We start from the raw sequence: 27,596 nt of genomic DNA on the forward strand, positions 1-27,596 counted from the left end.
GTTGGGGGGGATGGGATGAGTGGCAATGCTGGGAGGAGTTCTGATCAGCCAACTTGGGTGCTCTTGATCAAGGTCATCTGCTGATCTGAGAACTGTAGTGGGGACTTTTAATGGCAACTAGAATCAGAGGTAGTGTTATTCACTGTGTCTCCGACTTTGTGGTGTCTCATAGCAGTGACACATCAGTGACACCTATGCCTATGCAGGAGATAGGGTCTTCTCCAGCCCCTCCCACTTCACATTCCTCACCAATCTGCTGGCCTCTAGTCTCTGCCCCCCCATCCATGCCGTGAACTGAATGGGCGGCTGCGAAGAGGTTGAGTGGTCGGCCGCGAGCTCCAGGAACAGCCCAGCTGGGTGGCCACAGGCTCCAGAGACACCCCAGCTGGGTGGCCACAGGCTCCAGGAACAGCCCAGCTGGGTGGCCACAATAAGCTTGAGAGAGTGGTGCGGGCTTCAGGAACAGCCCAGGATTCGGTGACCCCTGGCAAATCATCATTCAACCCCCGAGGGGGTCCCGACCCCCAGGTTGAGAACCACTGAATTAGAGGATGCGTCCTGACCAATGTACCTCACAGTGCGGCCGGCTCGGCTGAAAGATCCTGGCACCGTGAGCTGTGTAATCCTTCTTTTGGAACTTTGCAAAGTGTTTGTGTAGTTACATGATCCTGTGGCAGAGGACCGTGTAACGACTCAACGATATTCATCAAGTCTGTGGCAGAGACTGTTGAGCGAGCTTCGCACCGGTTGCTAGGCCAGTGAGAGAGGCCTATCCGGTGGTCGCCAAATTCAGTGTGGGACAGTTGCCCTCTGGATCCAAGATTATACCCGCAATACGCAAAGCAAGGTACCTGAATCTTCCCTAACCCTCTATTCCTCTGAAGGAACTTGTTAATAAAACGTTTGAAAAAAAGGAAACCACGTGTTGGTGCGGACATTTGTAATTCTTCAAGAAGGACCCCTAGGACAAACAGGTAACGGCAGACCCAAATCCAAACCAGCAGCTCCTTCGGGGGTAGTGCTACATACATATGAATGCCGCCAGCCTCCGCTATTTACATATGAATGGTTTCGTTATTGCAGGTGAGTCATCTGTACTCAATAGGGCAGAGCTGGGCAGCATTAGTAGCAGCACTTCACACTGAGATATCAGGACACAGCACAGGACTAAAACTTCAAGGGACAAGGGAATTTAAACTGGGATAGTTGACAAGTATGGGGCAGCTGCTTTGGGCCCCACAACAATGACAGGGCCCAGGGCAGCTTCCCCTTTTGCCCTGCCTTAAAGGGGTTGTAAAGGATTTTTTCCCCTAAATAGCTTCCTTTACCTTAGTGCAGTCCTCCTTCACTTACCTCATCCTTCCATTTTGTTTTTAAATGTCCTTATTTCTTCTGAGAAATCCTCACTTCCTGTTCTTCTGTCTGTAACTCCACACAGTAATGCGAGGCTTTCTTCCTGGTGTGGAGAAAGCCTCTTGAGGGGGGAGGGGGCGAGCAGGCAAGTCAGGACGCTCTCTACTTTTCAGATAGAGAAAGGAGCTGTGTGTTAGTGGGCGTCCTGACACCCCTGCTCGTCCCCTCCCCCATCAAGAGGCTTTCTCCACACCAGGGAGAAAGCCTTGCATTACTGTGTGGAGTTACAGACAGAAGAACAGGAAGTGAGGATTTCTCAGTAGAAATAAGGACATTTGAAAGCAAAATGGAAGGATGAGGTAAGTGAAGGAGGACTGCACTAAGGTAAATGAAGCTATTTAGGGGGGAAAAAATCCTTTACAACCCTTTTAACTAAAAGGGATTAAAATCAAAGCATAAAGGCCCTTTCACACTCATATGTCGTTTTTAACTTGCAAAAAAAAAGTTTTTTTATTAAATCCTAATGTTAGTATGTCACCTGCAGCAAATCAAAAACATGAACCTTTTTTTTTTCATTGTAAAGATAAAAAAGATTACAATGATGGTACAAACAGTACAAAAAAAACCCCCGCAATGGCTGATTCAAGTACCTATGCCTAACTTTGCGGCGGCGTAGCTTAAGGCATTTAAGCTACGCCGCCGTAAGTTAGCGAGGCAAGTACATGATTCACAATGTACTTACCTGCTAAGTTACGGCGGCGTAGCCTAAATCGTCGGGCGTAAGGGCGCCTAATTCAAATGTGTTTGAGGGGGGCGTGTTGTATGCTAATGGGGCTTGACCTCACGTTTTTTACGTTTCATGCTAACTGCGCATGCGCCGGGCGCCTACATTTCCCAGTGTGCATTGCGGCTAAGTACGCCGCACGGGCCTATTGATTTTGACGTGGACGTAAACGACGTAAATCCCGATTCACGGACGACTTACGCAAACGGCGTAAAAAATTCGAATTTCGCCGCGGGAACGGCGGCCATACTTGACATTACTATTCCAATAGGGCCTAGCTCTAACTTTACGCGGCCTATCTCTTACGTAAACGGCGTAAAAGTACTGCGTCGGCCGGGCATACGTTCGTGAATCGGCGTATCCCCTCATTTACATAATCTACGCCGACCGCAATGCAAGCCCCACCTAGCGGCCATCCAAAATATTGCAATCTAAGATAGGACGGCACAAGCCGTCGTATCTTAGATATGTTTAAGCGTATCTCTGTTTGAGCATACGCTTAAACATAAGTCGGCGTAGATTCTGAGTTAGGTCGGCTTATCTACTGATAAGCCGGCCTAACTCTTTCTGAATCTACCTAATAGATATCACAAACATGCAAAGACATTCCATCAGGAACAACAGCCACTCGTTTGGAGAAATGAAGGGGATGGCGTCCACACGTCACTCACTCCACCCGACGCGTTTCGTGACAAGATCAAGATCACTTCTTCTCGGGGTACGAGAAGAAGTGATCTTGTCACGAAACGCGTTGGGTGGAGTGAGTGGAGTGAGTGACGTGTGGACGCCATCCCCTTCATTTCTCCAAACGAGTGGCTGTTGTTCCTGGACACGTCCGGCCGGCGTTACAGGCCAATTGCTGGTTTTTCTATCTACAAATGTGAGTTGTATATTCGTTTAATGCTATTTTAAATAAATCACCCGGATTTTATGCCATGTGGAGCTCTGTCTTGTTGTTTTCTATATCCATCGCTGGATACGGCTGGGTGCTAGTGCAAGTGGAGGATCTACTACTGCCTTAAAATCTTTTGGTTAAGAGATATGTTGATAGTGGTCCGGCAGGACCCGAATTTCTGGTAAGCAGCTGCATGATTGGTGGTGGATTCACATCTGGTGCTCAGTTACAGTATTCTGGAATTTCACGGGTGTCTTCATAGCCATATGGACTTATCATCTATTTAATTTTCCAATTTGGACTTTATGGACTTTTTTTCAATATATTAATTCTGTGATTATTAATCTCTAGCAAATATTGCTATCACGGTTTTTATTATTTGTGTTATATTGTTTAAGTCACTGCATTTTTTGGGCTCACACCAACCACTGCTTAGGAGGGACGGGCAGCCATAGCCTCCTGACTCTGCTATTGCAACTATTGCAGTCACGATTGACACATCCCAGTGTTATTTGACAACTGGGTTTACGCACACCAGTGTTCAGTGGGAACAGGTGGCCATGTCCCCCTGATTCCACGGATGAATCTATACTTTTAGTTTAGATTTACCTGTTAACACACACACTTGGTCACATGTTATTTGACACAAGTGCACAATTGAGTTTAGCGCAATTATCTCCCCTTTTTTTCACTTGTTCTTAATTTGTTTATACACAATTTAATTGCTGCTTATCAATCTCAACTTATCATCTTAGCGCAGTTGTTTCCAAAATTTTCCATCACATTAATTTGCCTTCAACCGGTCAGCCCACATTTTCCATTGCGTATCAAAGATTTTCCTGGTATCTCGCGTGTTAGGAAGCATAGCCTCATAACACCAAATCTGTCAGAGGCCATGGAGATTGTCCGTGTACACCACAAGTATGAGGAACTGTACAACTATGAGCGGTACTCACCATGGCGGAGCGGTCAGGTCGGGGGGCAGCTGAGTCAGATCATTTCCTGATAGGTAGAGTACTCTGAGTCGTGGGAGTACCCCAAGCTGTGTAATGTCACCTGGAGACAGGCTGTTGTATGATAGATCCAGCACCTGTGATACAAGACATAGTATGCGTTGGTCTACAGCAATGTTGGAGTAATAAATCAACCTTCTGCTTACTTCTAGACTCTATTGGAAGACCAACAAGTGCTTATTATAGCATAGGAACACCCAGGGCTGGTGCAAGTATTTGTAACACCCTAGGCCAGGCATGTCCAAAGTCCGGCCCGGGGGCCAATTGCGGGCCGCGTTCTGGTTTAATGTGGCCCCGCCGGTAATTTGTGTATATATATATATATATATATATATATATATATATATATATATATATATATATATAGGCCCGGATTCACAAAGCACTTGCACCGACGTATCTCGAGATACACCGGGTAAGTGCAAATATGCGCCGTCGTATCTGTGCGCCGGGCCCACAAAACGAAGATACGCCTAAAAACAGGGGGCCATATTCTCAAATAATTTACGCCGGCGTATCAGCAGATACGCCGACGTAAGTCCGATCCTATGTTTAAGTGTATTCTCAAACTGAGATACACTTAAACATGCCTAAGATACGATGGCCTGTTACGCCGATTCTCTAACGTACGCTTGCCCGCCGTAGTGTTTTAACGTCGTTTCCGTAAGCGATACGCGGCGTAAAGATAAACATGCCCCCTAGGTGGCGTACTCAATGTTAAGTATGGCCGTCGATCCCGCGTCGAAATTTGAAAATTTAACGTCGTTTGCGTAAGTCGTCCGTGAATGGCGCTGGACGCCATTTACGTTACAGTCAAAACAAATGACGTCCGTGAGACGTCATTTAACGCAATGCACATCGGGTAATTTACCCGACGGAGCATGCGCATTACGATCGGCGCGGGAGCGCGCCTAATTTAAATGATCCACGCCCCCTACCAGGATCGTTTGAATTAGGAGGGCTTGCGCGGGTGGACTTTACGCGACGCCGCCGCAAGTTTACAGGTAAGTGGTTGGGGAATCAGGCACTTGCCACTTAAACTTGCGGCGGCGTAACGTAAAGGACATACGTTCCGCCGCCTGAGATCTTTAAGAATATGCCCCAGGCTTCATTCCACCAACGTAACTTGCCGGCGTAGCGTGGGCGCATATTTACGCTGGACGCATGTGGCGCTCCCATTGATTTTCTATTCAAATGAGGGAGATACGCCGATTCATGATCGTACTTGCGCCCGACGCAGGCTAAGACTGGTGCGCGTAAGTTGTACGTACGGCGTAAAGTTAAACCCCATAAAGGAGGTGTAACTCAGCAGCAGACATGTAAAGGTCTGCTTTAGGGAACAGAAGCCGGCGGTTTTTACGTAGTTTACGTTGTACGTGTGTCTGGATGGGCGTAGATTACGTTCATGGCGTAGGCAGTGATCCGGCGTATCTTAGGTAGTTGTTCCGACGTGGTTATGAGCATGCGCACGGGGATGCGTCCACGACACGACGCATGCGCAGTTCGTTCAACGTACTTGTCTGGCTCTCAAACCATCATTTGCATGGGGTCACGCCTCGTTTGCATGGCTCACGCCCACTTCCACTTACGCCGACTTACGCCTTCCAAACCCAGCGCAGTTTCTGCGCTGCGTTGGCGTAGCGTACAGGAGATACGCTACGGCGGCATAAATGTGCGCCGCTGTCTGTGAATCCGGGCCATATTGTGGCCCCCAGGGCCACAAAAGATAAATACTGTATTTATCGGCACTGCCTCGGAGGGGACAGGGAGGGGTGCGGGATGATTGCCGTCAGATTACATACAGGAGAATCTCCTGTTTACTCTGCGGCGTCTGTAATAGGAAGTCCCGTCTCCTGGGCTGCCATTGGATGACTGTTCTGTCTACCATAGGAGGCGGTGCTTTGTATTAAAGAGGCTGCTATATAAACAGGAGATTCTCCTGTATGCAATCTGTTGGGGCTCGTCCCACCCCCCCTTCCTGTCCCATCCGAGGCTGCAGATGGGCATCAATCAGGCTGCACTGATGGCAATGGTGAGGCTGCATTCATGGCACTTGTGAGGTTGCATTCATTGCAATGGTAAGGCTGTATTCAGAGGCTGCATTTATGGCAATGGTGAGGCTGCATTTATGGCAATGGTGAGGCTGCATTCATGGGCACCGATTAGGCTGCATTAATGGGCACTGATAAATATGCTAGGTGAAACTCCTGCGCTGTATAGGATATAAGCAAGGGGGAATGGGCCAGAAAGGGAGTGATGGGGTAAGTGAACGTGAAATACTGCAGCAAACAAAAAGAGATGTCCTCTCAAGACAAAATATTATACTATGAAGGTGATGGGAGTGTCTGCGCTGTAGAGGCCAAAAATGGGGAGGAAAGGGAGGGGAAAGTGGACAAAAAAATGAACTAATGTGATAGTGGGGTGTACTTAGCAAAATAGAAGTGACCTCCAATTGGAAATAAAATAGGTGTAAACTAACCCAGATTATAGAAGAAAAAAACGCACACATAAAGGTCTGCAAATATGACTAATGAGTAGACCACCGTTTGGAAAAGGAATCCTGGGGTGGATGGGCACTGACCCTTAATTTTCTCCACAGTTTTTAATTTAATTTTTTTAATTTTTTTTGTCTGAAACTTACCTCTTAAAGTGAAGGTGCGTGTTATACACCGATAAATACGGTATCTCCAAATAATACGCTCAAGCTCATCTCTTCACCACACACAGCCACAAAGGCAAGAGAATTTTTGCTGGGCCGTGTATTAGTGCTCCGATGAACACACTTAGGGGTAGATTCACGTAGAATGGCGCAACTTTGTGCGGATGTAACGTATCCTATATACGTTACGCCTCCGCAACTTTTACAGGAAAGTGCCATATTCTCAAAATGCGGCGGCGTAGCGTAAATAGGCCGGCGTAAGCCCGCCTAATTCAAATTGTGAAGAGGTGGGCGTGTTTTATGTAAATGTACTGTGACCCGACGTGATTGACGTTTTCCCGAACGGCGCATGCGCCGTCCGTGGAATTTCCCAGTGTGCATTGCTCCAAAGTACGCCGCAAGGACGTATTGGTTTCGACGCGAACGTAAATGACGTCCAGCCCCATTCACGGACGACTTACGCAAACGACGTCATTTTTTCAAATTTCGACGCGGGAACGACGGCCATACTTAACATTGGTACGCCGCATGTACGCCACCATATAGCAGGGGTAACTTTACGCCGGGAAAAGCCCAACGTAAACGGCGTAACTGTACTGCCTCGGCCGGGCGTACGTTCGTGAATTTGCGTATCTAGCTGATTTACATATTTCGACGTGTAAATCAGCGTACACGCCCCTAGCGGCCAGCGTAAATATGCAGTTACTTACGCCTGTCGGATCTAATAGATATCTATGCGTAACTGATTCTAAGAATCAGGCGCATAGATACGACCGGCCGGACTCAGAGATAAGCCGTCGTATCTCCACTGAGAATCTGGCCCTTAGGCTGACTTTTAATAAACGTGAAAAATGGCTGAAACTCCCCTTTAACTACACATACAGTAAATCAAATAACCAGAACAACTGCAGCAATACCAAAAAAGGATGCTAGATGGAGCCTGCACTCCACATTTGATTGTCTTATGTAAATTACAAAACTTACATGTAATTTTAACAACACAGATAATCAGCATAGACATCTGGTGGACAGAACAGCGGGGGGGGGGGGATATATCCAGACATCCTGTGGAAGTGATGCTTAAATGTTTTTAAAAAAAATGAATAGATAAAAAGAGATAGGCCCGGATTCACATACATTGGCGCATATTTATGCCGGCGTAGCTTATCTAATATACGCTACGCCGACGTAGCGCAGAGAGGCAAGCACCGAATTCACAAAGCACTTGCTCTCAAATCTGCGCTGGGTTTCTAAGGCGTAAGCCGGCGTAGGTGTAAGTGGGCGTGAGCCATGCTAATGAGGTGTGACCCCATGCAAATGATGGCCCGAGTGCCATACAAGTACTTAAAACGAATGGCGCATGCGCCGTCCCGTGGACGTATCCCAGTGCGCATGCTCAGAATCACGTCTGAACTACTCCCCAAGATACGATGGATCACTGCCTACGACGTGAACGTAACCTACGCCCAGCCCTATTCACGTACTACGTAAACGACGTAAAATATGTCGGCTGTGTTCCCTACCTTAGCATGAGTTGCGCCTCATATATGGGGAATAACTTTACGCCGGACACACGACTTACGCAAACCGCGTATATTATGCGCCGGGCGCAAGTACGTTCGTGAATCAACGTATCTCCCTCATTTGCATATTTGAATAGGAAATCAATGGGAGCGCCAATTGCGGCCAGCATAAATATGCGCCCACGATACGCCGGCGTAGGAAAGTTACGTGGGTTGTAGGAAGCCTATTTTCAGGCGTATCTCAGTTTATGGGCACGGCGCACAGATACGACAGCGCATATTTACACTTACGCGGCGTATCTCGAGATACGTCGGCGTAAGTGCTTTGTGAATCCGGGCCATTTTTTTTTGTTTTTATTTTTTTAAGTCACTACGAATAGCCAGCTCCCCACTGTGCATGCGTGTGCTCGTGCAGCGCACTGTGAATGGGCCTGCAGCTGCAAAGCACTAAATAGTGTAATTTGGTCATTAGTAAAACATACTGTAATTATTTTTCTTTTTTAGATGTGAGCATCTGTTTATTCCCATTGGGGATATTTGCTGCTTGCTAACAGCTAATCCCCAGTATTGATTGTAGACGTGCCTGCCTTGCCTCAGTTTACACTTTGTATGTTGAGTACAATACTAGCAGCAGCTAAATATTGTCTATAATACGCTCACAAGTCCTTGTGTGCCAGGAAAGATTTTTTGCATATAACGGGCTGATTAAAATGCACCTACTATGGTTTATTTACTACCAATTTCTGTAATTTGTCTGACATAGTCTCAGATTAATATTTCATATATCTCCTGCTAATGGATCCCCGTGTACATTGTAATATATTGTATGTGGGGCTTTTTTTCTCAGACAATAGGTGCAGGAACTCCCCTTTTCCGAGTCACTTGTTTTCTCTGCTCCTACTCACCTCCGAGCAACGTCTCTTGGTTCCATCCCCTACCCACCTCCCAGTACCGCCCCTTTTAGACAATACAGAACCAAGTATAATTGTGTTGTGCTAAGTCAATTGTATGGAATTTGGTTTCCCCTTCAGTCAGCAACAATAGATCCCCCTAACAATGTACCACCCACAACAAAATTCCCCATCAACAGATCTCCGCACAGCCAGCATTAATAGACTCTCTGGCAGCCATCAACAATAGATCCATCCCCCAACAGTAGATCTCCTTCAGAAACAACTGACCCTCCAGCAACAATAGGTCCCCCACCAGCAACACAAGACCTCCTCAGCAACAATAGACCCCCTGCAAAAATAGATGCCCTCCAGCTAGAAAAGATCCCCCAGCAGTGAGCATCAATACCCTGCAGCACACCCCAGCACCCCTTGACATTACATACAGTCAGTCCAGGAGGTGCCGGAACCGCGTTCCTCCGCGTTCCCACTGAAAAAAAGTCCTGTGTATGTCCATTGTACATAGAAGGCCGTGTGACAGACCCATAAAGAACATTGATTTTTCATATCAGGAACTTCAGTGGCAATTAGTGAATGAAAAGTAACAAAGAAGAAATAAAGGATCATTAAAGAATCATTATAAACACCTGTGTTACAGATTACCTGCAGACTGAGGCTGGGTTCACACTACTACACTACTTTCATCCTACTTTGCTCTGCTACATTGGTCCTACATTGATCCTACATTGGTCCTACATCCATCCTACTTTCATGAACAGGATACTACTTTGATCCGACTTTGTGATAGTCTGAGGCCCCGTACACACGACAGAGGAACTCGACGTGCTTGGCACGTCGAGTTCCTCGTCTCGTTTTGGGATGAAGCCGCCGAGGAGCTCGGCGGGCCGCCTTCTCCTATAGAACAACGCGGCCAACGAGAAAATAGAGAACATGTTCTCTATTTTCTCGTCGAGCTCCTCGGCGGCTCCATCGAGCCAAAACTGTACAGACGACAGAGATTCTCGGCAGAATCCGGGTTTTGACCGAGTTTCTCGGCGAATTCTGCCGAGAATCTCTGTCGTGTGTACGAGGCCTGACTTGTTCTTTAACCAATCAAAAAAAATCCCAGTGTGAGATAAATTCCTTTTACTGCTGCTGTAATCACAAGTCGGATGTCAAAAGTCGGATGGTTAGGACAAGGCTCCTACTTTGATCCTACTTTAATGATATTCAATGGGCTGATGTAGGATCAAAGTAGGACCAAAGTAGTACAGGGAGTAGTTTCAAAGTCGGACCGACTTGTGTAGGACCAGTTAAGACGGCTCCCATAGGGAAACATTGATTTTCACACGTCATGCTACATGAGGCTCCCAATGTAGGACCGTTTGTAGGACAAGTGTGAACCCAGCCTTAGGGCCAAATCCTCAAAAGAGATACGACGGCGTAACTGCTGTTACTCCGTCGTATCCCTGGTCCTAACTATGGAACTGATCCACAGAAGCAGTTTCCCATAGTTAGGACGAAGATCCGACATGTGTAATTGAATTACACTGCCGGATCTTAGGATGCAGTACCGCATCCGCCGCTGGGGGTATTTCGTGTCGAAATGCCGCCTCGGGTATGCAAATTAGCACTTACGGAGATCCACGAAGCTTTTCAGCTTAGTTTTTTCTCCGTAAGTTTAATTTTGCAAACGCAAAATTAGGGCTGCTTTTACAAGGTGTAAACTGTTTACACCTTGTAAAAACAGACCTTTCTTGCTCGCGATGCGATTTTTTTTAAATTAGAATTTTTTTTTTGGCGCCGTATCTTTTTTTTTACCCGACGCAACTTTATTGTCCCGTCGCAATCCACAAAGCCCAACGTAACGTAATTTCGCGCTATGCACGTCGGGAAAATGACGTCACGCACATGCGCAGTACGTCCGGCGCGGGAGCGCGCCTAATTTAAATGGGAATCGCCCATTTGTATTAGGAACGCCTTGCGCCGGACGGAGTTAAGTTGCACTGCCGAAAATTTCCAGGTAAGTGCTTTGAGGATCGGCACCTAACTTGGGAGATTTGCGGCAGTGTAACTTAACTCGGAAAAGTTAAGTTAAGCCCGTTTTTTGAGGATTTGGCCCTAAACCTTTTAAAATATGGCTTATATATATGCAGCTTTAAACAAGTTAGCTCCTCCCAGTATGTGCAAAAGCAATAAGGATATGGACAGCCGCACTCCAGTAACTTGAAAAAAGACGTGGCCTTTATTGGGTACAGGAAAAAATGCACTACAGATATCAGCACACAGTGGGATAAACAGCTGACGCGTTTCGCATTGAGTGTCAATGCTTAATGAGCTATGATTAAGCATTGACACTCAATGCGAAACGCGTCAGCTGTTTATCCCACTGTGTGCTGATATCTGTAGTGCATTTTTTCCTGTACCCAATAAAGGGCACGTCTTTTTTCAAGTTACTGGAGTGCGGCTGTCCATATCCTTATTGCTTTTGCACATCCTGTGCATTGCCAGCACCCATCTGCTTCTGAGTGGACATCAATTACCCTAGTGAGCTCACCTGGAGCGGCAGCTCTCTTACCTAGCTCCTCCCAGTAGGTTAGATGTGCCTGGGAAGCTGCCGATGGCATACATGACATACTACGCACCTACTAGACACCTTGTACCAAGCTCCGTCCCCCACCCTTCAACAATCCAATACTGGAGCCATAGTAGTCATAGACACTCGTATTGAACTGATAACCAAACATTTTCCCTCTGCAAATTTACTCCTCGAAGAACTGCCACAGGACCAGCAGAACACTGAAATGGCAGCACTTCTTCACTGACCACTAGTGAACTGACACTGGCCCAGATTCAGGTACGACTTGCGCTTTATTTGCGGAGGCACAGGGCAACGATTTTGCCCTGTGCCCATGCAAATATTTTGCGCTGCCCTCGATTCACGGAGAAGTAGCTCCGTAAATTGCGAGGGCGCGCCGGCAAAATTGCCCGGCGTAAGGCAATCATTTAAATTAGGCGGGAATCATTTAAATTAGGCGCGTTCCCGCGCCGATCGTAAAGCGCATGCTCCGTCGGGAAACTTTCCCGACGTGCATTGCGGCAAATGACGTCGCAAGGACGTTATTTGCTTCAAAGTGAACGTGAATGGCGTCCAGCGCCATTCACGATTCACTTACGCAAACAACGTAGATTTTAAATATCGCAACGCGGGAACGTGGGTATCCTATAGCATTGGCTGCGCCTGCTATTAGGATGTGTAACCTTACGCGAAACCCGACGTACGCAAACTACGTAATTTGCGTACGCAGGGCTCGCGCAACGTTGTGAATCGGTGTTAGTATGCAATTTGCATACTATACACAGATCACAATGGGAGCGCCCCCTAGTGGTCATCGCTAGAACGCAGCCTAAAATCTGCGTGGCATAAGAGCCTTATGCCACGCAGATTTTAGGCTGCAGTCGGCGTAACGAGTTCTCTGAATCAGGAGAACTCGTTACGCCGGCGCAAGTCAGCAACTGCGCTGCGTAACTATGGTTCAATCAACATAGCTCTCCTTTTGACAGCCTGAACCAATGTGGTCCTTCCTTGACTGCCACTGAACCAAAGCTGCTCTGCACTAAACATCACTGAACCCCCTCTGTTCTCCACTAACTGCCACTGAGCCAACGCAGTTCTCTACTGAGGACCATTGACCCAACATGGTTCTTCATTGACAGCCACTGAACCAACACTGTTCTCCACTGACCACCACTAAACCAACACAGTTCTTCACTGACCACCACAGTTCTTTACTGACCACCACTAAACCAACACAGTTCTTCACTGACCACCACAGTTCTTTACTGACCACCACTAAACCAACACAGTTCTCTACTGACCACCACTGAACCAACACAGTTCTCTACTGACCACCATTGACCCAACATGGTTCTTTATTGACAGCCACTGAACCAACACTGTTCTCCACTGACCACCACTAAACCAACATAGTTCTTCACTGACCACCACAGTTCGTTACTGACCACCACTAAACCAACACAGTTCTTCACTGACCACCACTGAACCAACATAGTTCTTCACTGACCACCACTAAACCAACACAGTTCTTCACTGACCACCATAGTTCTTTACTGACCACCACTAAACCAACACAGTTCTTCACTGACCACCATAGTTCTTTACTGACCACCACTAAACCAACACAGTTCTTCACTGACCACCACTAAACCAACACAGTTTCCTGATGACCACCACTGAAGAAACACAGTTCTCTACTGACCACGATTGACCCAACATGGTTCTTCATTGACAGCCACTGAACCAAGACGGTTCTCTACTGACAACCACTGAACCAACACAATTGTCCACTGGCAGCCAATCACCAACACCTTTCTCCACTGACCCAACACAGTTCCTCACTAACATACACTGAACCAACATGGTTATTCACTAGCAGCCACTGAACCAACACAGTTCTTCACTGACCACCACTGAACCAACACAGTTCTCTACTGACCACCCTTGACCAACACCTTTCTCCACTGACAGCCACTGAATCAATACTGTTCTCCACTGACAGCCATGGAACCAACACAGTTCTCCACTGACCACCATTGACTCAGCATGGTTCTTTACTGACAACCACTTCACCAACATAGTTCTCCAGTGACAACCACCTAGCCAACATAGTTCTCCAGTGACAGCCACTGAACCAACGCTGTTCTCCACTGACAGCCACTGAACCAACGCTGTTCTCCACTGACAGCCCCTGAACCAACACAGTTCTCCACTGACCACCATTGACCCAACACGGGTCTTCACTAACAGCCACTGAACCAACGCTGTTCTCCACTGACAGCCACTGAACCAACGCTGTTCTCCACTGACAGCCACTGAACCAAAGCTGTTCTCCACTGACAGCCACTGAACCAACAAGGTTCTTCACTGACCAGAATCAAACCAACAAGGTTGATCACTGACTGCTACTAAACCAACGTGGTTCTCCATGACTGCCACTGAACTAATGCGGTTCTCCACTGACTACCTCTGAACCACCTCTGACTGCCACTGCACCATTGCACTTCTCCATGGACCACCACTGTACTGATACTCATTTCCTCTGACTGCCACTGTACTGATGCACGTCTCCAATGGCCACCACTGCACCGATAGCCACTCTACCCTGCATGTCTCCACTGACCAACGCGATCGTATGGGAGCACTTCTCCACCGATTGCCACTATACCATTTACTTCTTCATTAACAGCTAATGTACCATACTCTTCTCAACTGACTACCAATGATGCAATTCTACAAGGACTACCCCTGTACTGTGCACTTCCCCAATGACCACCAATATAATCGACTGCTACTGTAACAGCACATCATGTACTACAAATACAATGTGTAACACGTTAAATTCCCCAGACTGCTGAACTCTGTACTGTACAACGTGTACATTCACATCAATTTGGTATTTCATCATTGAATGGGCACACACAATAATCATAAATACCGTAATACCACATTTGGAGCTAGATTCTATCACTGGGGCCTCTTGGCGCACAACCATTGGCACCCAAAGGCAAAGGCCAGGACCACCTTTTCTGTACAAAACATTTACTAGTCCTCAGGGCTTTTTTTCTCAGACAATAGGTGCAGGAACTCCCCCTTTCTGAGTCACCCATCTTACATGCCCCTACCCACCTCTGAGCACCATCCCTTGGTTCCATCCCATACCCACCTCCCAGTACCGCCCCTTTTAGACAATACAGAACCAAGTATCATTTTGTGGTGCTAAGAAATTTGTATGGAATTAGGTAATGGTATCAAGAAAATCAGTACAATGGATATCCTGCAGCCAGCAACAATAGATCCCCCTAACAACAATGGACCACCCACAACAAAATTTCCCCTCCAAGCAACAATAGACTCCCGGCAGCATCAACAGATATCCGAACAGCCAGCATTAATATGCCTCGTTTCCACTGAGCGGATCGGTTCGGTACGCTATTTTGGGTGTTTCCATTATGAAAGTGTGCCATTAAACTGAACCGTACCGGACCATTCTGGGTCCTGCTTCAGATGTGGGGCCATAGAAAATGGAACGGTTCCATTAGGGGAGGAGATGCAATACATTCCACTGATTGGTGGACACGCTAGGCATTTTTTCTAAATCCTGTATGGTCCCGACGGTCCGATTTGCAGTGGAAACGCTCACGAGAATAGACCGGTCCATTCTAAACCGTTCCAAACTAACTGACCCGAACCGTTCCGTTCAGTGGAAACAAGGCAATAGACTCTCCGTCAGCAAACAACAATAGACCCCTCCCCCAACAGTTAATCTCTTTCAGCAACAACTGACCCACCCCCAGCATCAATAGGTCCCCCACCAGCAGCAATAGACCTCCTCAACAACAATAGACCCCCCCCCTGCAAAAATAGATCCCCTCAAATTAGAATAGTTCCCCCAGCAGTGAGCATCAATACCCTGCAGCACTCCCCAGAACCCCTTGCCATTACATACAGTCAGTCCAGGAGGTGCCGGAACTGCGTTCCCCTGCGTTCCCGCTGAAAAAAAGGACTGCTAGTCCTAATATGGTTTAGAACAGGGGTCTCCCACTCCCAACTTTCTACACAAAGGACCAGTTTGCTGTCTTTCAGGCTTTAGAGGGGCCGAACTGTGGCCAGTGGTAGTAGAAAATGCCCCAGCATCAGTGCCCCAACATTGATTTGAATGGGAGGAATCGTGCCCCATTATTGATACCAATGAGAAGAATAGTGCCCCATTGATGGTGTCAGTAGGGAGAATGGTGCTCTATCATTGGTGTCAGTTGGTGGAATAGTGCCCCATTGATGGTGTCAGTAGGGAGAATGGTGCTCTATTATTGGTGTCAGTTGGTGGAATAGTGCCCCATTGATGGTGTCAGTAGGGAGAATGGTGCTCTGCCATTGGTGTCAGTTGGTGGAATAGTGCCCCTAGGGCAAAATAAAGGCAAAGGGCCACATCCAGCACCCGGGTTACAATTTGGAGACCACTGGTTTAGAAAATTGTGACAATGTATAAATATTTGATGAATGCTTGTTTGCTAATGATGGTTAAAAAAATAATATGAGGCTACTAATAATGAGGAACCTCTTTGTCCCTGCTGCCTATGGGCACAGGCTCACAGTACCTTATAGTATATCTGGCCCAACACAGGTCCATAAATATTCTACCCGATCCCTGTACATCGTCAGTTAGAGCCCAGTACATGGAGAGAATAGCATTCAGAAAAGGTTCCTTACCTCAAGATGTGGGAAATCCCCGGGTTCGATTTTTATACACCGGATCTTGTTTAAAGGCAGCTCGAGTTCTCTGAGTTGTACAAATGTCCGAAAATGCTCTGAAATAGAAGCAGCACAGATAGGAAGACTTGCAGTGACAAAGGATACATGATGTAGGCCCACCTTGCTGGTTGGACATGCAGGCCTGATATTCTGTGTCCTAATGCCGCGTACACACGGTCGTTTTCTGCGATGTAAAAAAACGACGTTTTTAAAAACGTCAATTTAATTGACCGTGTGTGGGAGAAAACGACGTTTTATGTCTTCTGAAAAACGACCAAAAAAAATTGAAGCATGCTTCAATTTTATGTGTCGTTTTTCAAAACGTCGTTTTTGACGTTTCAAACGACGTTTTTACACCCGCGCATGCCCAGAAGCTAGTTATGAAGCGAGCTTCAATGGAAAAACGTGGTGAACGTAACCTCGCTTTGCTAGAGCACTGTGAAAAACCGATGGTGTGTAGGCAACATCGTTTTTGAAAAGTGTCGTTTTAAAAACGTCGTTTTTTACTTCACAGAAAACGTCGTTTTTTTACATCGCAGAAAACGACCGTGTGTACGCGGCATCACTCCTGAGTCTGCATAACCGCCTCAAATAACAGAGGAACATAAACAATTACAAGGTGCAGTTATTTGATACTGTCTTTCACACGGGCACTCAACATGACCCACTGCATATGGTACGTAGTGATCCTCTCTTGGGCTTCTACCTGTCTGATTTAAATCACCGAACAGTTAGGCCTCATTCACATTGCCGTACTGATCCTTATATCAGAGTAAAGGGCCGTCTTCACCCTCACAGGAGTTCCATGCAGTCTGCCTGTGTTCTGATCCGTGCATCAATCCTACATGGATGTACACTCCAGGAAGTACATGGAAATCCGTGCTGGGTCATGCAGCTGCCCGCCTGTCATTGATCTGAGCAGGCTGCTTGTATGAAGCTGCATGGAACAACTCTGCATCCTGCGCGGGTGAAGACGGCCCTTTGCACGGGTGTACAGATTAGTACCTCCGTGTGGGTGAGGGTGAACTTGACTCTTGACAGGAAGGATTTTTATCACAAAACAGACATTCTGCGTGTATGCTCAGCTCAATAAACATTCTTGGCACACCATGGTGCCGGGATAAAATGAACAACCATGCACATGCGCGGGAGCTACATCATCCTGGCCCTGCCGATCAAGATGGCCAAACACCCTGAACCTGGTAGAAGCTGGAGAGAGAGGGGCAGATCCTCAAAGAAATTACGCCGGTGTATCTGTTGATACGCCACGTAACTTCAAATTTTGCGCGTCATATCTTTGTTTTGGTATCCACCAAACAAGATACGACGGCATCTGTGTTAGATCCGACAGGCGTACGCCTTAGTACGCCGTCGGATCTAAGATGCAATTTTCCAGCGGCCGCAGGGTGGCGTTCACGTGGTAATCCGCGTTGAGTATGCAAATTAGCTATTTCCGACGATCCACGAACGTATGAGCGGCCGTCGCATTCTTTTACGTTGTTTCCGTTCGGCTTTTTCCGGCGTATAGTTAAAGCTGCTATCTGGTGGCGTACTCAATGTTAAGTATGGCTGTTGTTCCCGCGTATAATTTAGAAAATTTTACGTTGTTTGCGTAAGTCGTCCGTGAATGGGGCTGGGCGCCATTTACGTTCACGTCAAAAACAATGACATCCTTGCGACATCATTTGGAGCAATGCACCCTGGGAGTTTTGACGGACGGGGTATGCGCAGTTCGTTCGGCGCGGGGACACGCTTCATTTAAATGAAACACGCCCCCTACTCGCCGCATTTGAATTCCGCGCCCTCACGCCGCGAGAGAAACACTACGCCGCCATAACTTACGGCGCAAATTCTTTCAGGATTCAAGGATTTGCGATTAAATAACATCTGTCTCTAATCATATGAAGTTGATCGCAAGAGTCCACAGAGTTCCCCTTTTCATCTGAATCCTCAGAGTTTCCTCTTACATCTGAACTCTGACGTAAGGGAGACATACGGGATGCTCTGGGAACCCTCTTAACGAGGAACGCTGAGAACTCTGTATGGAGAGGACTCTAATGTAAGGGAGGACACTGTGCCCTCTGATGTGAAGGGGAACTCTGATGTAAAGGGGTCTCTGGTAACCAGAGCCCCACTTACAGAGTTTCCTGTATTCTCCTTTATTCAGTGTTCCTAGAGCCCCCTTTACATCAGCATTCCCACTTATAGCTGGATTCAGGTAGGCGGGCGCATTGTTGCGGCGGCGTAGCGTATCGTATCGTATTTACACTACGCCGCCGTAAGTTAGCTAGGCAAGTACTGTATTCACAAAGTACTTGCCTGCTAAGTTACGGCGGCGTAGCGTGAATAGGCCGGCGTAAGCGCGCCAAATTCAAATGAGGATGTGGGGGGCGTGTTCTATGTAGATTAACTGTGACCCGACGTGATTGACGTTTTTTACGAACGGCGCATGCGCCGTCCGTGTACATATCCCAGTGTGCATTGTGGCAAAGTACGCCGCAAGGACGTATTGGTTTCGACGTGGACGTAAATTACGTCCAGCCCTATTCACGGCCGACTTACGCAAACGACGTAATATTTTCAAATTTCGACGCGGGAACGACGGCCATACTTAACATTGGCTACGCCACCTAGGGGGCATGTTTATCTTTAGGCGGCCTATCTCTTATGGAAACGGCGTATCTTTACTGCGACGGCGGTAGTACGTTCGTGAATAGGCGTATCTAGTGATTTACATATTCTACGCCGAACACAATGGAAGCGCCACCTAGCGGCCAGCCTAAATATTGCACCCTAAGATAGGACGGCGCAAGCCGTCGTATCTTAGATAGGTTTAAGTGTATCTCAGTTTGAGAATACACTTAAACTTAGGTCGGCGCAGATTCTGAGTTAGGTCGGCGTATCTACTGATACGCCGGCCTAACTCTTTATGAATCTAGCTATTACACTTTAAGGGGGAGCTCTGTGGACTTTAATGTAAAGGGGAACTCTGATGTAAGGGGTGCTCTGAGAACTCCGATTTACCTTAGTGTACTCACTCAGAGGCAGGAGAGGGAAGGGGGGTGACTACAGTCACAGACAGGGATGGATGGTGAGCTCACTCACCCAATGGCAGTCAGCACCTCTCATCTCTCATCCAGATGTATCTACGGCTGCTGTGCTTCAAATTTCCCACCCCCACTTCCCTTTCCTGAGGCACAGCACCAGGGATTGCAGTGTAGACAGACACAAAGGGAAAGGGGTAGGGGCGGGAGGAAGAGGAGCACGTCAAACCTTCTCTCCTCTCCCATCTGTATGTGGGGGGGTTGTTAGTGTTTGCTTTGGGCAGTGTGAAAGAGAGAGTAACAGACACTCTCGGCTTAGACAACTGCAGCCAGCAACCCTGCTGGGAAGCCATAGTCTGAATAATGTGTCCGGGTTTCAGGTGGTCTGAAACCCCAAGTTCACAATCTCAGAAAATTTGAATATTGTGAAAAGGTGCAATATTCTGGGCTCAAAGTGTCCCACTCTAATCAGCTAATTAATCCATAACACCTGCAAAGGGTTCCTGAGCCTTTAAATGGTCTCTCAGTCTGGTTCAGTAGGAATCACAATCATGGGAAAGACTGCTGACCTGACAGTTGTGCAGAAAACCATCATTGACACCCTCCATAAGGAGGGAAAACCTCAAAAGGTAATTGCAAAAGAAGTTGGATGTTCCCAAAGTGCTGTATCAAAGCACATTAATAGAAAGTTATGTGGAAGGGAAAAGTGTGGAAGAAAAAGGTGCACAAGTAGCAGGGATGACCGCAGCCTGGAGAGGATTGTCAGGAAAAGGCCATTCAAAAGTGTTGGGGACTTTCACAAGGAGTGGACTGAGGCTGGCAGCCACCGCTCCGTTCATACATAGTGTCAGAGGCACAGTGGTGGCGGAGGACTGTGTCCCAACTCCGGAATGAATGGAAGCAAGCAAACATTCGTTGATGGGCGCTGGTGAGGCTGCATTTGATGGGCACTGGTGAGGCTGCATTTGATGGGCGCTGGTGAGGCTGCATTTGATGGGCGCTGGTGGGGCTGCATTTGATGGGCGCTGATGAGGCTGCATTTGATGGGCGCTGGTGAGGCTGCATTTCATGGGCGCTGGTGACGCTGCATTTGATTGGCGCTGGTGGGGCTGCATTTGATGGGCGCTGGTGGGGCTGCATTTGATGGGCGCTGGTGGGGCTGCATTTGATGGGCGCTGGTGAGGCTGCATTTGATGGGCGCTGGTGAGGCTGCATTTGATGGGCGCTGGTGAGGCTGCATTTGATGGGCGCTGGTGAGGCTGCATTTGATGGGCGCTGATAGGGCTGCATTTGATGGGCGCTGATGAGGCTGCATTTGATGGGCGCTGGTAAGGCTGTATTTGATGGGCGCTGGTAAGGCTGCATTTGATGGGTGCTGATGAGGCTGCATTTGATGGGCGCTGGTGAGGCTGCATTTGATGGGCGCTGGTGAGGCTGCATTTGATGGGCACTGGTGAGGCTGCATTTGATGGGTGCTGATGAGGCTGCGTTTGATGGGTGCTGATGAGGCTGCATTTGATGGGCACTGGTGAGGCTGCATTTGATGGGTGCTGATGAGGCTGCGTTTGATGGGTGCTGATGAGGCTGCATTTGATGGGCACTGGTGAGGCTGCATTTGATGGACGCTGGTGAGGCTGCATTTGATGGGTGCTTCATTAAAAAGGTGGGGTATACATGGGCAGGACAAAGGGGGTGGAGTCAAAGAGGTGGCGGCAAAATTAGGTCTCGTATAGGACAGGGGTGCCCAACCAGTGGCCCGGGGGCCACATGTGGCCCGCGGAGCCCTCTGATGTGACCCTCGACCTCCTGCTCTGGGATGGAATAAAATAGAACACTGTTTTTAAAGGTAAGTTTATTACTAATATCACAGTGTATATATGGGCATATCTGTTATGCAGTGGTTACTGCGCTGCTTTCAAACTGATCCTGTGGGTTACCTGCACTGAGCCATAGACTTCTATTACCTGCGAGTTTAGTGTGCTGAGAGTAGAGTGGGCTCTATAGAGCCGAGTGAGCTGTCATCCACCTGCTCCTCATTGTGGCCCGCGACCGGTTACCAAGTCGCTTAAGTGGCCCTTGCTCTTCAAAAGGTTGGGCACCCCTGGTCTAGGATGTAAAAGATCCTTGCACAAGTCCTGCACCTGCATCCTAACCAGTGCACCTGCTGTTCCCTGGTGAACCAGGATCCAGCTGACCTGCATCCTCAGCACTCCAGCCGGATCCAGCCTCTCCCAGTGGCAATCATCTCCGGTCTCAGAGAACTGTGCAGGCACTCTTACCTAGGGTGACCAGACATCCCCGGTTTCAGGGGACAGTCCCCGGATTGAGGACACTGTCCCCGGACCAAGTCTGTCCCTGGTTTTGTCCCCAGTTTGGATTTGAACAAGGGCTGGGGCAATTTCAATGACAGTCAGTTTAGAATAAAAAAAATAATTCTGAATTACACACCCCCCGCTCTGCCGCTCTTACTAGCTTAGGGGGGTTGTATTTTTCCCATTATCTGTGCCCCTTTCTGATGATCATGTGCTGGTCGGAGCGGAAAGGAATATTTTTCTGGGCCCTTTAATAAAAAGAAAAAAATAAATAAAAAATATATACCGTATTTATCGGGGTATAGCGCGCACCCCGAAAGTTGCCCGAATTCCTGTGGAAAAAAAGATGTTTTGTACTTACAGTTTTGGTGTCTTGCGCGGCGGCGTCCATCGGCGGCCTCGTCAGGTCCGGCGTCCGTCTGCGGCTTCGGGTGTCCTCTTCGTCGGGTCCGGCGTCCTCGCGTCCTCCCCGCGAGTTTGAATACTGCGCCGACATATACCGAGCGCAGTACACTCGTGTATCGTCGGGTAGGCTCGGCAACTCTCGCGCTGACGTCCTGTACGCTCAGGACGGGGTAATGGAGGGCGCACCGGAGGGGCCACCTGCCAGACCCCCTGACCCAACGTACGCACCCAGGAGTGCGATGCCAAGGGTCGCTGCAAGTAAAAACAGCCAGAGCAGAAATCTGGCTCCTAACCGTACGTAAGGCGAGAGCCTGAACCACTCCCTGCTGCAAAGACAGCAGAATCCTGTACACAATGCATGTACGAGAGTGCCAGTTCATCTCCCCACACACAGAGAAGTAGGCCTTCCATGTATGAGGAAAAAACCTACGTGAGGTAGACTTCCGTGCAGGCAGCACAGTAGAGACCACCGAGCCCAATAGGCCTCGGTCCTTAAGCCCCTGGCTCTCAACAGCCACGCCGCTAAGGCCGGTGGCTGTGAAACAGGGTGAAAGATCGGACCCTGTAACAGAAAATCAATTCCCAGGGGAAGACGCTAGGAAGCGTCTGCCACCAGAAGCATCAGGTCCGCGTACCAGAAGCGGCTCGGCCAATCTGGGGAAATCAGGACTGATAGAATCCCTACAGCTTCCACTCTGCGCAGGAGGCGAGGAAGAAGCTTCCGAGGAGGGAAGGTGTAAAGTAGGCGACAGTGACCCCAAGGAGCCACCAACGCGCCTGACGCGTCCGCCCACGGGTCCTTAAACCTGGCCACCAACCGTGGCACCTACCGATAGAGACGGGACGCTAGAAGGTCCACGTCCGGAGTGCCCCACTTTCGGCACAGACCCCGAAACACCTGCGGGTGGAGAGACCACTCTCCTTGGCCCAGTGCAGTGCGACTTAGGTAGTCGGCTAGCCAATTCCGTATTCCCGGAATGTACCCGGCCGATAGAGCCGGAACGGACCCCTCGGCCCACCGAAAGGATGTGCGCGACCCCCGTCGCTGCAACAGAACTCTGTGTGCCTCCCTGATGATCAACCTACGCCACGGCCGTGGTGTTATCGGACAGGATCCTGACCGGTCGGCCCTGTAGATCCAGGGACCGCCTGGCAAGGCAAAGCTTGATTGCTCGGAGCTCCAGAACGTTGATCAGTAGGCAGGACTCCACCTGAGTCCAGTGCCCCTGGGCTGACTGGGTGCCCCAAGCGCCCCTCCCCAACCGGAGAGGCTGGCATCCGTCGTGACCACTGTCCAGTGGCCTGCAGAAAAATGACTTTCCGGCCCGAAGCACCGGAAACGCCAGCCACCACACCAGGGGAGACATGATCAGATGACTCAATTGAATCTGGTAATCCAGAGATGACGGAAGCTAGTCCCATCGTGACAGCAGTTCCCTCCGTAGTACCGTGGCGTGGAATTGGGCATACGGAACCGCCTCGAAAGAGGCTACCAACTGACCCAGAACCTTCCTGCAGAATCGCAGAGATGACTGCTTCTGGGTCGGCAACTGCTGCACAGCAAATAGCAGAGTCTGAAGTTTCTCCGTTAGGAGAAAAACACTCCCGCCCCGGCGAAATCCAGGACTAGTCCCAGGTATTCCAGTCCCTGAGACGGAATCAACCCTGATTTCAGGACAATCCAGAAACCAGCCGAACACTCGGAGAGCCCGATACGTGATAGACACGGCTCCACCAATGCAGAGCTCGAAGAAGCTTGTAGGAGAATGTCGTCCAGACATCCCATGATAACAAACCGCCGCTGTCACAGCCGGGCCAGTATCGGGACGAGCACCTTGGCGAAAACCCGCCGAATGGGAAGGACACCAATTGAAAATGGTCCCCCCCGACCGCAAAGCACAGAATCTCCGGTGGTTTGAGGATATGCAGGTACACGTTCATGACATCCAAGGATGCCAGAAAATCCCCCTGATGGAGTACCAAGCGAATCGACACCACCTAAAAGTTTGCACCTTGACAAAACAAACGAGGGACTTGAGGCCCAGGATTGACCAGGCCCCATCCTCCGTGGGGACACAAACAGAATGGAGTAAAACCCCAAGACCGTTCCAACGAGGGAACTGGCACAATCACTCCCCTGACCAGAAGATCCTGAACAGCCCTTGACAGAGCCAACCGGCGAACCGGAGGAGGCCAGAAACTCAATCTTGTACCCCAAGGAAAACACTTTGCAATGCGAAGCCAGTCTCCCACCCGAGACACGGGCGGGAGCAGACCTTCAGGCGGAAGCAGGTATGTCCGCAGACTTGTTAGGCATGCGGTATCAGGTGCGCTGCTACCCCGCAGCGGGGATTCAAGCACCATGTAGACCTACCCCCACCGCACAGGGCGGGCGAAAAAACGCTCGGAGGTAGGCAAGGAGGGTCCTTGCACAGGGCGAGGTCCCTAGCCCTTCCCAGACTGTGGGAACAGCATGCGCTTACCACCTGTGGCATCCTCAATGATGCCATTCAGGGAAGTCCCAAAAGGACCGTTCACCCTTAACGGCCATCACCAAGGCCACCTTAGAGGACTAGTCCGCAGACCAGCTCTTCAGCCACACAAGGCGGCGCAGAACCACTGCATAGACGGAAGCCCCGGACCGTATCCATGGCCGCCTCGCAGAGAAATTTCTGACCCTGAACCAATTGTTCAGCCAGGTCCCTAGAGGATTCGGAAGCCCCTTCTTCCAGCTCCTGCAGCAGGAGCTTCGCCCTTTTAGTCTGGGCCTGACCAGGGCCCCGGCCAGAGCCGGCCTCACCGCCGAACCCACCACCGTGAATAGGGAGCGGGACACGGCCTCCACTCTCCTATCAGCGGAATCCTGAAATGCAGGAGCCCCTTCCACAGGCAACGTGGTGGCCTTGCGCAGTCTGGACACAGGGGGGTCCACTGGCGGAGGAGAGACCTACTTTTTTTTTTTTGTCGTGGACGTCCCAAAGCTGAGCTAAGGGCCGGCACACGCTCGATGGCCGAACATGGGGGGGACTACAAGAGTCAAGACCCAGCCTGTCACCCAGTCGGCTGTTGATAGAAGAATCACAGGATTTAAAAAATGCAGGAACAAAATAATAAAAGCGAGAAAAATCGCAAGAAAAAAACTCCAGAGTACAGGGACTCCAGAAGCGCCTGACTCCTCTCCTGTCGTTAGGCAGAAAAAGACTGAGGCTCCTAGAGCAGGGTGTGGGTTATGCCTGGGGGAGCCACGCCCCCTGGGAGGAGCGGCACGAAGGAAAGGTTTTAACACTTTAAGTGCTGTTAAATTCTGCCTAAACTCTCCTGGTAGGAAGAAGCATAACCCTAATGTCAATGAAGGCTGTGTCCGTCTATGAACGGAAGAGAAATGATATATATATATATATATATATATATATATCAACAAAAATAAACATTTATAAAAAAAAGGGGGGGGGGGTTTGCCACATGGGGACTTCTGGGCCCTTTAATAAATAATATATATATATATAAAAAAAAAAAAAAAAAAAAAAAAGGGGTTGCCATCCAGGCCCCTTACAGGGGTACTGCCTGTACCCCCCTGATGGCGGCCCTGGCCATAATCATCACAATGATGACAAATCACGGCTTGAACCCTCGTGCTTTGCATGTAATGAGTCTCTCTCATATATTAGTTTCACCTTTTAAGTTGCATTAGTGAAATAAATGAACTTTTGCACGATATTCTACTTTTTCGAGTTCCACTTGTATATAGGGAAGCAAACAAGGAGGTGACCCAGGAAGTAATAGAAGGGAAAAGGATATAAAGCCAGAGTGGAGGAGGCGACGCCTACAGATGAACAGAGAAGCCAAACATCACATGTGAAATGAAGTCGCAGATCTCCAAGGAGGTAAGAGGATGTCACAAGAGAAGTCTGCAGGCTGGACTGTGACAGAAGCTTGTTCTGTATTTACAGCCGCTCACATGTTCTAAAAAAAAAATATTGGGTATGTTTTATAGCAGAAAGTAAAAAATATTATTTTTGTTTTCAAAATTGTTGCTTTTTTTTTTGTTTATAACGCCAAAAAATGCAGAGGTGATCAAATGCCACAAAAAAAAAAAAATATTTGTGCAATAAAAATTACATACATTTTATTTGGGTGCAGTGTCGCACGACCGTGCAATTGTCAGTTTTTGCGATTCGGCACTGCGTCGCTTTAACTGACAATTGCGCGGTCGTGCAACGTGGCTCCCAAACAAAATTGACGACTTTTTTTTCTCTTGGTGATATATTTTTTTTTTTTTTTTTTTTAAAGTGTATTTTGTGCGTGAACTCGAGAGAGGAGCCGGACTGCAGGAGTTGGGAGTAGGCAGGCCTCCCCCAGAGGCAATCTGCCATCTTTCTCCATGCCCCGGGTGGCAATGGCGGGTGTGTGAGGGGGTCCTCCCACACAGCCCGCCCTACCTGCTCCGCTTTGAAGCCCAACGGGGCAGAGGGACTCCCTATAAGGGAGTGAGAGGATCTAGCCCGCTCAACCAGCCCCATTAGTCCTTCGCCTCTCTTTTAGAGACCGCGTGGTCAAAGTGCGTGTGTTAACCCAATTTAGAGTGTGGTGGTTTTTGTGGGAGGGGGGTGGGCGTACTAAGCACAGGCTTACCCTGCATAGCACACCCACCGGGAGCCGGGCTGAGACCACCAAACTCAATTCACATGAAGCCGAGACCGGGATCCGAACCTCTAGCTGCAGAGGTGAATGGCTTGTCAGCACAGTGCCAATCGCGTTGAGCCACCGCAGCTCCCTCTCTTGGTGATATTTGATCACCTCTGCGGTTTTAATTTTTGGCGCTATAAACAAAAAGTGCGATAATTTTGAGAAAAAAATGCTATATTTTTTACTTTTTGCTATAATAAATATCCCCCCCCCCCCCAAAAATATATATATATAAAAAAATATGTCCTCAGTTTAGGCCTATACGTATTCTACATATTTTTAGTAAAAGAATCGCAATAAGCGTTTATTGATTGGTTTGCGCAAAAGTTATAGCGTCTAATAAATGGGGTATAGTTTTATGGCATTTTTATTTTTTTACTAGTAATGGTGGCGATCAGCGCTTTTTATCGTGATTGCGACATTATGGCGGACACTTTAGACACCATTTTGTGACCATACTATAAAAAATGAGTGGTTAACCTGTTGGGGGTGCTGAAGGGGTTAAGTGTGTCCCAGGGAGTGATTCTGTTAGGGGGTATGGCTACGAGTGACATGTCACTAGGAAGAACGGGGAGCTGTTGTGTTTACACGGACATCTCCCCGTTCTTCAGCTCTGTGACCTGATCGCGGGACACCAGCAGACATCGAGTCCGAGGGTCCCACGGGCAAGGTCACAAAGCTCCTGACAGGGTGGCGAGCGTG

The 27,596-nt window shown here is 48.6% G+C and overlaps 2 protein-coding genes across 2 annotated transcripts in view; one reads left to right on the plus strand and one right to left on the minus strand.

The window, feature by feature from the left end:
* The window catches only part of XRRA1 (X-ray radiation resistance associated 1), a 117,050-nt gene that overhangs the window by 58,142 nt on the left and 31,312 nt on the right, over nt 1-27,596 (minus strand). The window contains exons 6-7 of the mRNA XM_040339832.1: nt 16,406-16,503; nt 3,989-4,122 (exon numbers count right to left, since the gene is read on the minus strand). Of these exons, the coding sequence (XP_040195766.1) occupies nt 3,989-4,122; nt 16,406-16,503 (232 nt within the window). The remainder of the gene's footprint in view (nt 1-3,988; nt 4,123-16,405; nt 16,504-27,596) is intronic.
* SPCS2 (signal peptidase complex subunit 2) overlaps nt 26,038-27,596 on the plus strand; it is a 69,654-nt gene continuing 68,095 nt past the window's right edge. The window contains exon 1 of the mRNA XM_040339835.1: nt 26,038-26,092. Coding sequence (XP_040195769.1) covers nt 26,069-26,092 — 24 coding nt within the window. The 5' untranslated portion in view covers nt 26,038-26,068. The remainder of the gene's footprint in view (nt 26,093-27,596) is intronic.

Source organism: Rana temporaria, chromosome 2, assembly GCF_905171775.1.
Source record: "Rana temporaria chromosome 2, aRanTem1.1, whole genome shotgun sequence".
In the NCBI taxonomy this organism is placed as follows: Eukaryota; Metazoa; Chordata; class Amphibia; order Anura; family Ranidae; genus Rana; species Rana temporaria.